Source organism: Coenobita brevimanus, chromosome 31, assembly GCF_032717465.1.
Source record: "Coenobita brevimanus isolate Jiangsu-jjx chromosome 31, ASM3271746v2, whole genome shotgun sequence".
Classification (NCBI taxonomy): Eukaryota; Metazoa; Arthropoda; class Malacostraca; order Decapoda; family Coenobitidae; genus Coenobita; species Coenobita brevimanus.
This window is the reverse complement of record NC_136984.1, coordinates 27,531,954-27,544,878: the sequence shown is the minus strand read 5'-3', so window position 1 is coordinate 27,544,878 and position 12,925 is coordinate 27,531,954. Positions and strand designations below refer to the sequence as shown.

At 41.3% G+C, this 12,925-nt stretch overlaps 1 protein-coding gene across 1 annotated transcript in view; it reads left to right on the top strand.

Annotated features, from left to right (window-relative positions):
- The window catches only part of LOC145395435 (uncharacterized), a 310,749-nt gene that overhangs the window by 68,763 nt on the left and 229,061 nt on the right, over positions 1-12,925 (top strand). Inside the window, exons 2-3 of the mRNA XM_080269034.1 lie at positions 6,884-7,064; positions 12,685-12,752. Coding sequence (XP_080125160.1) covers positions 6,923-7,064; positions 12,685-12,752 — 210 coding nt within the window. The 5' untranslated portion in view covers positions 6,884-6,922. The remainder of the gene's footprint in view (positions 1-6,883; positions 7,065-12,684; positions 12,753-12,925) is intronic.

Sequence of the window (12,925 nt, the reverse complement as noted above, 5' to 3'; positions counted from 1 at the left end):
TACACTGAATATCCCATTGGAGCCCTGTGTCCGGAATATTGGACAAAACTGGGATTTTTCAAGTCTTTATATAGTAGGGAACCCCTGGGTAGGGACCTATGAGCTTCATGACTATGAGCCGATAGGCGGAGGGCGGTACGCTTAGTACCAACCCAGTGCCATGCCTCGCCCAGCACCCCTGGGATCCAATGGGATATATATATATATATATATATATATATATATATATATATATAAGCCTCTGTGGTACAGTGGTAAAGTCTGCGTGTTCGTATACTGAAGAACGAGGGTTTGCGCCCCACAAGGGTAATAAACTTTGGGAGCGTTCTTCTGGCCACGTACTGCATTGGTGGACACAAAGGGTGCTGTGATTGAACCAGTGCCGCATACTATAAAGTATGCTTGCACCCAGTCTGCATCCGCGGGCCGATTACACTTGGTTCACAGACTACACACACATCCAAAGCCACAACAACACTACAATTACACTTACAAGCACTTCTCACCCTACGTTCAATCTCGACTAGACAGCCTAAGCCAGTTGGTAGGGATACATTGGCTATATCGTCCTCACTTCGGTAGGGATAGGCCGGTCCTGCAGTGGACACTCAAACAGCTGATGAGATGAGATTATATATATATATATATATATATATATATATATATATATATATATATATATATATATATATATTGTTACGGAACAGAGAAAGATAATGTACACTTTAAGTGAGAATACTAAAAATCACTACTGTCCCGTAAAGTTCCAGGTTCAAAACAAAAGAGTTAGGTAAAATTACAAGTTAAAGTTTAATGCTCAAACTAACAACAAAACATTCAGGACTCATAAGGACAATGTAATGGCAAAAAACAGGTTAAATATATGGTTAACTGCAATAGCCTCTAATAACACGAAATTAGCATGAGTAAATTTATCTAAGTCAGCCCTGATAAAATGAAAATACACTGGGTAATGCTCAGTTAATGCAAGATAAATAATTACAGATACAAACTATTATTACCACTGGCTGACAAATTGAATTACAAAAATTTTACTAGGCCTACAAATCAACACCTTATGCTATACAGTACAAGAACAAAATGCAATAACACTTATACTCAAATCACACAGCTGCTAGATGGTTGGAGACTTCCTGAGAAACTCACAATAATAATAACTGTATAGGGGAGGACAGAGATGTGAACAAAATGAGGAGCAGATCTAAGTGGCAATGATGCAGAGACTGAGCTCATTATATAGGGGCCAGCAGAGCTTGATACAACTTGTAAGAAGGACGCGCAAATGAAGCCATGGGGACAAAGAGCTGAAAATCCTGCTCTGAACAACAGAAAGGACGACTTACTCTACTATAACGGTAGAAGGGGGGAACTGAGGCAGAACAAGCTCGTGATCAAACATGCAGCATACTGTGCGTTAAAATTACACAAAGGATGATGAAATCATAGGCTATGTAACACCTCCCCACAAAGAAAAAAGAAATTTACAAAGGAAATTTCTTATTACTCTAAAACAATCTGTATATGGCATTACAGAACATGCAAAAGTCTTTCCTAGTGTTACAAAACATGAGATCTCACTAGCACGTTCAGTCATAGGTACTTGCCAGTATCCCTTTAACAAATCAAACTTACTTATGTACCTAGCGTTTCCGATCTTGTCTATGCAATCTTCCACGCAAGGGAGAGGGTAAGTGTCTGTTTTGGTTATCTGATTAACACGTCTGTAGTCAATGCAAAGCCGCTGTGACCCACCTGGCTTAGGGACTAGAGTGACAGGAGAACTCCACTCGCTCTGACAGGGCTCAATCATCTTGTGGTCCAACAGGTAGCCAAGCTCCTTCTGGATGAGAGGAACTTTCACTGGGTTCACACGGTAAGGAGGCAGTTTAATTGGCTTTGCGTCTCCAACATCGACATCATGCATCAACACAGTGGTTCTTCCTGGAGTGGCATGGAACACTTGCGGGTACTCCTGCAGTAATGCCGAAAACTCCTGCCTTTCCTCGGGAGGTAGATGAGAAAGCTTAGTCTGGAGATCATTCATGATATCAGGATTCTTCCCCAAACTATCACTCAGGCTCATACTGCATGGGAGAGCTTCACTTGCAGACTTGCAGACTCGGGTGGAACAGCTACAGTGCAGACTGGATTATTTTCGTCCTGCCTGTGATATAACTTTAACATGTTGATGTGACATAGTTGCTTGTTCTTTCTACGATCTGGTGTGGCGATGACATAGTTGACATCACTGAGTTTCTTCTCCACGAAATAAGGACCACTAAACTTGGCTTGAAGAGGTTGCCCATGAACTGGTAGCAGAATCAAAACCTGATCTCCTGGCTGAAAGTGGCGTAACCTGGACTTCTTATCATACCAAGTTTTCATCTTCTCCTGAGCAGCTCCTAAATTCTCTCTCGCCAGCTGTAAAGCAGTGGACAGCCGTTCTTTGAACTTCATCACATACTCCAGCAGGTTGACGTCATCTTCCTCCGACAGCCAGCATTCCTTGAGTAACTTAAGGGGTCCTCTTACTTCATGGCCAAACAGTAGTTCAAAAGGTGAGAAGCCCAGTGATTCATTTGGAGATTCTCTTGCAGCAAACACAACGAATGGAAGACCTTTATCCCAGTCTTTCTGATGTTCCAAACAGTATTTCTTGAGCATCGATTTGAGTGTTTGATGATATCTCTCCAACGCTCCTTGGGTCTGGGGATGGTAAACTGAAGACGTGATCTGGGTGATGCCCAACTCTTTCAGAGACTGCTTGAAAACATTTGACATGAAATTACTTCCCCGGTCTGACTGTACCTCCTTGGGCAGACCAAACTTTGTGAAGAACCCTAGCATTTCCTTAACCACGTTCTTTGCTGAGATATTTCTAAGTGCAATGGCTTCAGGATAACGAGTTGCCATATCAATCAGGGTCAACACATAAGAAAATCCTGAAGAAGTCTTGGGAAGAGGGCCCACAATGTCCACCAACACACGGGTGAAAGGCGCCTCAAAAGGAGGAATGGGAACTAGAGGTGCAACCTTTTCAGTCTGATTACACTTCCCCACAACTTGACAGGTGTGACAAGACTTACAATACCAGGAAACATCCCTGAAGATACCTGGCCAGTAGAAGTGTTTCAAAATGCGTGCCACAGTCTTCCTCACTCCAAGGTGTCCTGCCAAACTGGAATCATGAGCCACTCTAATGATATCCTGCCTACAAACACGAGGGATGACAACTTGATGTACAACCTCCCATTCACAGTCGGCTGATGCTGTTGGGGGTCTCCACTTCCTGATAAGTACTCCTGACTTTATATAATAACAAGTAGAAGCACCGGCTGACTCTTCCTCACTGCAAGCAGAGTTAGCTAGACCTTTCAACTCAGGGTCAGCAACCTGCAACTCAACCAACTCTTGACGAGACAAATTATCAACACTACGCGGTATTGCCTCATCTGGTGAGTGGTCCAAATTAGCAAGAAAAGTGTCAGCTAGGATAACATCATCATCATCATTATCCTCTAAATCACCAGTAACTTTAGACTTAGCCCTAGTGACAGCACATCCAGGGAAACATCAGGTACATCACAATCCTGGGCCGCAGCCACTGGCTCACTAGACAACTGAGGAGCTGGACACACTTGACTTCCACCAATATCATATCCAAGTAAGAAAGTTACACCTGACATTGGGAGTGTCTCAACCAACCCAACCATAACGGAACCATTAGCAAAACCAGACTCTAAATTTACTCTGCACAGAGGGACAGAGAAGTAATTATTCCCTACACCTTGTAAGATTACAGTTTCATCAGAGGAATTAACATTAGAGCCTAGAACACTGGTCAGCATAAGGGATTGGCAAGCACCTGTATCACGATATATTTGAACTGATTTCCTGTCATTACTGTCCAGAGGACTGACGAAACCATCAGACAGGATATTAGCACATGAACTCTTGAGAGTGTCACCCACGTTACTGCTCAAAAGAGGAGCTCCATCATGAGAATTTAAGTTACCCCTCAAAGCAGGTTCAGTTAACTCAGTTAAAGAATTCTGGGAACTCTCAAGAGTGGACACTAGACCAATTGACTGAATATTTAAAGACTCCTTTTTGTTCACATCACGCTGTCTCCTGAAACATTTCTCCGTAGTATGACCAAGCTTACTACAATAAGTACATTTACTTTTCTGAAATCTAGAGGTGAAGCTGGTATTTACTTCCTGAGAAACATCATCCTTATTCTCTTTCCTGTTACCTGTACTCTGAGTAGAGGCAACGTACTTACTCTCAGCTTTCCCTTTTTCTTTAGAATATCTCTTGTGAGTGAGAACATATTCATCAGCTAAAACTGCAGCATCAGACAAATTATCTATTCTTCTCTCATCAAGATATAGGCTTACATCTTTATAAATACACCTCTTGAAGTCCTCCAGCAAAATCATCTGCTTAAATTTGTCAAAATCAGAATCCACATTCTTAGAATTTAACCACTGCTCTAACAGATCTTCTTTGATTATTGCATACTCAACATGGGATTGCTTATCTTGCTTGTAAGTTGTCCTAAAGTTTACTCTATAGGCTTCAGGAACAAGCTCATAGGCCTTAAGAATCAAGCTCTTAACTACATCATAATTATCAGATTGATCCTGAGGCAAAGATGCATAAGTTACTTGAGCTTTACTGGTGAGAACAGTTTGAAGGAGTACTGGCCAATACTCCTTGGGCCAATTAAAACCTGTAGCTACCCTCTCAAACAACTGAAAATACTTTGTTAAATCAGATTCATTAAAAGGAGGGACAAGTTTAACATTTTTAGCCACTTCAAAATCATCAGAGCTAGATGATCCAGTTCCGCCTTGTTTCATGCGACACTCATGGTCTGCCTGAATCTTAGCAATTTCAACTTGTGCCTCAGCCTCCTTAGAATGGGCCTGAAATTCAGCCTCCTTAGCACTTGCTTGAAATTCAGCCTCCTGAATACGAGCCTGAGACTCAGCCTCCTTAGCACGTGCTTGAAATTCAGCCTCCTTAACACGAGACTCCGCCTCCTTAGCCTGAGCCTCCTGCAGGGCTAGCTGTAACTTAGCTAATTCAATCTGCGTTTGCTCATTTGGAGGAGTTACATTAAACAAGCTTTCATTAATCATGTCAACAATTTGATCTTTAGAATGATGAGGGCGAACAGCAATTCCCAATTGTTGAGCAACAAGCTTAAGTTCATTCTTTGTTCTGTTCTCTACATCACACACTGTTTGCACATTTGACAAAAAATCTTTGGCTTCATCAAGTGTAGTAATAGTAGACATCATGAATAAGTAACAGTCACAAAATATCAAGCAATATCCTTATGATAAAATCCTGAATATCCTGGCGAGGTCGCCAAATTTATGTTACGGAACAGAGAAAGATAATGTACACTTTAAGTGAGAATACTAAAAATCACTACTGTCCTGTAAAGTTCCAGGTTCAAAACAAAAGAGTTAGGTAAAACTACAAGTTAAAGTTTAATGCTCAAACTAACAACAAAACATTCAGGACTCATAAGGATAATGTAATGGCAAAAAACAGGTTAAATATATGGTTAACTGCAATAGCCTCTATTAACACGAAATTAGCATGAGTAAATTTATCTAAGTCAGCCCTGATAAAATGAAAATACACTGGGTAATGCTCAGTTAATGCAAGATAAATAATTACAGATACAAACTATTATTACCACTGGCTGACAAAATGAATTACAAAAACTTTACTAGGCCTACAAATCAACACCTTATGCTATACAGTACAAGAACAAAATGCAATAACACTTATACTCAAATCACACAGCTGCTAGATGGTTGGAGACTTCCTGAGAAACTCACAATAATAATAACTGTATAGGGGAGGACAGAGATGTGAACAAAATGAGGAGCAGATCTAAGTGGCAATGATGCAGAGACTGAGCTCATTATATAGGGGCCAGCAGAGCTTGATACAACTTGTAAGAAGGACGCGCAAATGAAGCCATGGGGACGAAGAGCTGAAAATCCTGCTCTGAACAACAGAAAGGACGACTTACTCTACTATAACGGTAGAAGGGGGGAACTGAGGCAGAACACGCTCGTGATCAAACATGCAGCATACTGTGCGTTAAAATTACACAAAGGATGATGAAATCATAGGCTATGTAACAATATATATATATATATATATATATATATATATATATATATATTATATACCGCATACTGCTGGACCCCTTCTCCCTTAGTTAGCCCAGCAACCAATTGTGTAGCCTACCATGGTGCTTCAAATATGATGGATATTCGAAGCTGCGGTTCTACAGGATTTTCACTCGTCCGTCACAACATGGTAATTTTAATATGCTCTACCTATCACATGGATGAAAAACAAGTCATTCAGATGCATATTACATAGACAATAGGAATAAACCTTCCCTGCTCTGTTTGAATTGTTCTCTTCTAGAATTTCTACTGTGAAGTGTGAAGCACACCTTCAGAGTCTTGCTATTAATCTGCTTAGTGTGTCCGATCGTTGATCCTATCATTAGCCTTGGCTTCGACTTAGTACCAACCAGGGAGGTGTTGGAACCTTGGTTCGTGGGTGTACATCTAACTCTATTCATTCGTACACTTATGGTGCCACCCTTCACCTTTCCAACTGGTTCCCGCAGTAAACAAATCTAACCTAAACAAACCTAACGTAACGTAAACTGATTAACCTATCCTAACGAACTTAACCCAACCAAACTTAACCTAAACTAACCCAACCTAATTTAACCACACTAACCTCACCTAACCCAACCACACTAACCTCACCAAACCCAACCACACTAACTTAACCCAATCTAAGTTAGCCTAAGTCTTCAACAGACCGAAAAGTTGCTGCATAATCGTCCATCATGAAGGCGCTGCTGACCCCGGCGATAATGATGATGATGATGATGGCAGCCTCTGAACCAACAGGCGAGACAGGACTCGGTGGCTGCCGCGTTGAGAGTCCATTCAAGTTTAATCTCAGTGACCTGTTTGACTGGATGTTAGGTGAGTAGGATATGTTTGTTTGTTTTAATGCAGTGAGGAGCTTAGCGTTAATGCAGCAGGTGCTGATGTGGTATATGCTCATATTCTCACTGGGTAACGGAGCTTCCAGACACCTGTTCCTTCGCGATATACATTTGGATATGGCTGGTTAGTAACCTGACATACGTTATCTATGCTGATTATGGAGGTAATGAAAAACAAAATTAACATGAACAAGGACAGTAAAGTTAACAATGAATATTATAAATCACTTAGGAAAATCATTAGGCACGCCAAATGATTTACTGTAAACCAGGAAAGCATTAACAACGCTGGGTGGTAACCTAATAACCAACTAACAAGTGTTCCCTACGTGTCAACAAGTGGGTTGGCGGAGGGATAGTGCCCCTCCCTGGAAAACAACTAACTAAAGGTACGAACAAGAAGCCTTGGACCAGGACTGACCAATAGGTGACGACTAAGAACCGAATAAAGGACATGGTACGGATTGAGACATGGAATGTAAGGGGTACAAAGGATGAGGTAAAAGAGAGAAAAACAGTTCAGGTGCTTGAGTGTGCAAAAGTGGATGGATGTGGATTAACTGATAGTAAATGGTAAGGTCAGAGGGTGAGAGAATGGGAGTATGGATTGGGTATATGCGAGAGAGTAGTCAAAATGAGAGGGCAAAAGAAGAAGTGTGTATTGTTCTCTGTAACAAGTGGAAGAAGAATATAAGAGAGTATTGGTCAGTTGGCTCACGGATTGTGTGGGTAAAACTACAAATGTGGGCGATTGTGTGTGTGTGTATGCGTCGACGCAAGATGATGCAAGCAGACTGAGAGAAGAGTTCTGGATAAATGTGGAAGTGTGCATGGATAAGTTTGAAAGGAGTGAGAGATTGTTTTTGATTGGAGATATGGATGGAAAAGTAGGGAATGTGAAGGTGGATGGAGTAGTTGGTGAGTAGGGTGTGCCTGCAGAGACGGACGAGAATGGCAGTGTTCTAGTGGACATTTGTGATGGGTGGGGGTTGGTGATAGCCAATACCCTCTCCAGTCACAAAATGATCCATAGGTATATGTGGTGAGTGATGAGAAGGATGGGTGGTGAACTGAATCAGTGGAAGGCAATGACTGATTATGTGTGTGTGGATGGTAGGATAAAAAGGTGTGTAATGGATGCAAGAGCATATACAGGTTGGAGGAGTGGACTTTCTGACCACAACTTGATGGTGGTGAGAATCAAGGTCCAAATGAAATGGAGAAATAGAAGGGAAGGACAGGAGGAAGCAGTTCATACAAGGATGGTGGAAAGATTACAAGTGGATGGAAAAAAGGCTGAATATAAGACAGAAATGGAGGAGCAGTAGGTTAAATATGAATTGGAGCAAATGGGGGGCGTGGAAAATGTGTGCAAGATATTCACAAAAGAAATCTGTGCAGCATGTGAGGTGGTGTGTGGGGTGAAAAGAAGACGAAAGGGGGGGCAGGGAACAGCATGGTGGAATGAAGTGGTGAGACAGGCTGTGGCATAAAGAAGAAAGCATAGTGTGAGTGGATGAGAAACAAAAGCGCGGAAGAAGTTCAGAGACAGAAGAGAGAGATATATGTAAAGGGGAAGATAGAGGTGAAAAGATTAGTAAGAGAAATTAAGAAGAAAGTGCATGAGGAATTTGGAAGGAATTTAAGTGTAAAGTGGAGGGAATGTGTGAAAATGTTCTGGACAGAGGCAGAGTTAGAGAAGGTGTCAAAGAAGTTAGTCAGGGAGTGAAAGATAAAAAATGTTAGATTACTAGTGGAGAAGGGTGAAAAAAATGAGCAGATGGAGAGAACACTTTAAGGACTTATTGAACATAGAGAATGAAAGTAGTGTGAGTATAAGTGGCTGGGAAATGGCTGGGAGAAGGAGGGATGTGAGAAGAGAGGAAGAAATCAGTAGGATAGAAGTTCTGGAAGCAGTGAAAAAAAGTCAAAATTGGGAAAGCCCTAGCAATTGATGGAGTGTGTGGTGCAATGCTGAAGCATGAGGGAGAGATAGTTGTAGAGTGTATGAAAGATGTTCAGAATGGCCTGGGAGGAAGCTAGAGTCCTGGATGATTGGAAGTCAGGTATAATTATCCCCCTGTACAAAAGAAAAGGGGAAAAAGAAGTGTGTTGTAATCATAGGGGTATTTGTCTTCTTAGTGTAAATGGAAAAGTATATAGTAGGATATTTATTGACAGAGTTAGGGAAATAACAGAGGAATTAGTTGGAGAAAAACAGGGAGGTTTTAGGAAGGGAAGAGGTTGTTTAGATCAGATATTCATTCTTAGATCTTTAATGGAAAAACTTCTAGGGAAGGAAAGAAGTTGTATTAGGCCCTCATGGATTTGGAGAACGCATATAACAGGGTAGATAGACAAGGATTGCGGAAAGTATTGAGAATATATGGAGTAGATGCCGTGAAGAGTATATAGAGTATGAGGGTGCTAAGGCTGCAATGCGTGTGGATAGTGAACTGAGTGCATTTTTCCGTTTGAAGGTTGGACTGAAACACGGATGTGTCATGTCTCCATGAATGTTCAATCTATATATAGATGGGGATATAACAGAGATACAAGGTAGGACAGTGGATGTTGGAGCAGCCCTAACCCACCGCATGCCAGTGCCGTTTTAAAACTGCCTGACATAATTCCGCGACCAGTGCCAGTGCCATTCACGGTTTAAAATAAAAAAATTCACTGTGACCACATTTTTCAAGATTCACAGGTAAAATTTGGCAGGCATGTATGATAACTGTTCCTCAACCATCCCTCATGCTTTCAAGGCCTTACACTCACTCATTTCCCCCTTCATGCTCACTCTGCCTCACCCTGCCAGTGTGCCTCACCAAGTGCTGTACATAGTGAAGGCATTTTGTAAATATTTTCACGTGTGTACGTTGTAAAATAATATTTTCTTGTAAGTGTAAGGACTATTTAGTGAAGTCAAGTTGTAAATACCTTCTTGTAAGTGCCATAACTGCACATTTTGAAGTCAGGTTGTACCTATCTTCAAGTAAGTGTAAGATAATGCATGCACAGTGAGAAAAACATGCAAATTGTGATAGATTTTGAAGTAATAAGTTATCAGAAAAGTGTACTCAACATTGCTATACTTTCCCAGCACAAATACCTGAGTATACCTTACATAGGAAAAGGCTTTCTCACCTACGCGGTGAGCATGAGAGAGCGCGTATACCTGTATACGAGTTGCAGGACTCAATAAAACCCATTTCCGAGCTTCGGTGAGCATTTTAATGGTGAAATTCATTGTTTCCACATCAAAATCTGTCATTTTAGCCAATACAAAGAAAGGTTGAACAATGACTGGCAGGGAAGCGACCCATAGGGCTAAAAATAACTGGCACATGGCGGGCTAATGAGAGAGGGCAGTGTGTGGAAACTACTGTACTGTTGTTTGCAGATGATAATGTGTTGTTAAGTGAAAACGAAAGGGAGCTGCCAGGCTTGGCGGATGAATTTGGCAAAGTGTGTAAGAAATGGAATCTAAAGGTGAATGTAGGGAAGAGTAATGTTATGGTCTTTGAAAGGAGTGAAATCAGTGAATATACAGAGAGGTTGGATGAGGAGAAAATGGAAATCGTGAGTGTGTTTATGTACTTGGGTAGTGTGATGAGTAAAGATGGAAGTCTAGCGGGTGAAGTGCTTGAAAGGGTACAGCAAGGAAGAAAGGTTGCTGGTTCCTTGAAAGCAGTGATAAGAAACAGGGAAATGAGCATGGAAGAGAAAAAGTTACTACGTGACAGTATTGTGATACCAACTCTAACATATGGAAGTGCAGCTTGGACCTCGCTGGAGGGACAGAAGTCAAGAGTGAGAGCAGTGGATATGAGTTATTTGAGAGGACCCTGTGGAGTCACATGGAGAGACAAAATGACAAATGAAGAAGTGAAGGAGAGTTGTGGTGTGGACGTGGATGTGATAGGAAGCGTTAGGAGAACCTCAATGAGATGATTTGGCCATGTCGAGAGGATGGAGAGTGAGAGACTGACGAGGAGAGTGTATGTGAGTGAGGTGGAGGGCTGGAGATGGAGGGGAGGCAAGGGATGAGATGGTAGGATGAAGTGTGAGCTCGGAGCAGGGCAGTGAAATGGCAGGGGACAGGGCGACATGGAGGCTATTTGTTTGTGGCCACCCTTACGGGATTAAGGCGTCTGGCAATAGAGAGATAAACAGTCTTAGGGAAGGGTGTTAGTGAGCTTTCTTAATTTACGAGAATATGGGTCTAAGTGTAGCAGGGAAAGTGGCATAAAAATTTCTTAGGGATTATAATAGAAATTGGTATTAAAGGAATTATAGCATTAGAGTGTAAGAATGCCTTAATTAAGTTTCTTTACAAAAATATAGGTGAAAGAAGTGTCTGTACATAAAAATATAGTATAATTATATTATCTGTGACCCAATATGAGTTTTCAAGGCTAGCTAACAGGGTTCTCTTAATAGTGGAAACCTGTGCTTTTATTTCCCCAAGACCTACTTGGAGTGTGTTTGTCTTAGTAGGTCCACAGTTTTATATAACTCTGGGGACATACCACCAAGAAACTTCCTGCCTACAGAGGGCTCTCAGCAGCTTGTCTGACTTTAGCAAATAACCAGCTGGGCAACACTCCAGGTTTATTCTAGCCGAACAAACAGCTATTTTTTCCTTTTCACCTGTAATGTTCCTTCCAACGAAATATTGCCGACAATCATCTATCACTGTGTCGAAATTGAATCTCTCTTTTTCAGTACCAGAAAAATTTTTGAAAATTTTAACCTCGTGAGAAAGACACACTGGCACTGGAGTTTTACTGGAATTTTGTGGAGAAGGTACTGCGCTGCTACTTACTGTGTCTGTGTTAGCCATCTTTACAGTGTTTTCCTTGCAATAGTCATTTATAGGGAATTTATAAGTTTTTCCTGACCTTCGTACTCTATGATCAAGGCTATAGCAGATGAGTGTGTGTGTGTTTTTTTTAATTCACTGTCTACATCTGAAAATTCTGACCAATTGTCATCATTAATTACTTCAGTGTAAATTGCGTCTGTCTGCTGTTGTATTAGATTAGTACACCCACTGCTGCCACCAATGTCGTTAGACGTAGCCAATGAGTTTGAAGGTAAGATGTGTTGTCACTCCATTGGCCATCACTCTCTTCTTCGTTTGTTCTTTGCTTCTTGTTGCTTGTAGTTCTGTGAAGTTGCCAGGCGTAGATTGATTGTAGTCAGTTCGATCCTACTGTTGCCACCGATGTCGATAGACATAGCTGAGGGATTTGATCAAGTGGACAGAGCGTGTGGGTATATCATAGATTAATGGCTGCCCCTCTATCACCAGTGGAGTGTGTGGACCGCTGCTGGTAAAATGGTGCATCGCTGAATATAGTCAGATAACTGGCTCAAGTTGGTTTTACTTCGTGCTCATGAAATATTTTGGTATTGTCTAGCTTAAAGAGTTTGTGATACATTCGACATTCTTGAACTAGAATATGTATTCGACTTTCCTTGTACACAGTACATGACATTGTGCAAGTGTTACTCTCAGCAATACTTATACTGTATATTAATCCCTATAATTATTGCATATTGTCATAACATATTAATGCCTACATCCCCAGCGCTAACTCAGTGCACTAAACCAAGGACGTGGGAGTTTTGCCAGTCTCAGCTGGACAATTGCAGCCAGGTAACATATTTCACAAGCTTTTTTTTTTTTGGCTTTACCAAAATTATTACACCTATTAAATTCTTGGCAACCTGGAAACTTTCCTAGGGTGTGTTAGTTAACTTATTTTGTACATTTACCTACACTCAAAAAGCACACATTCTCTCTCTCTCTCTCTCTCTCTCTCTCTCTCT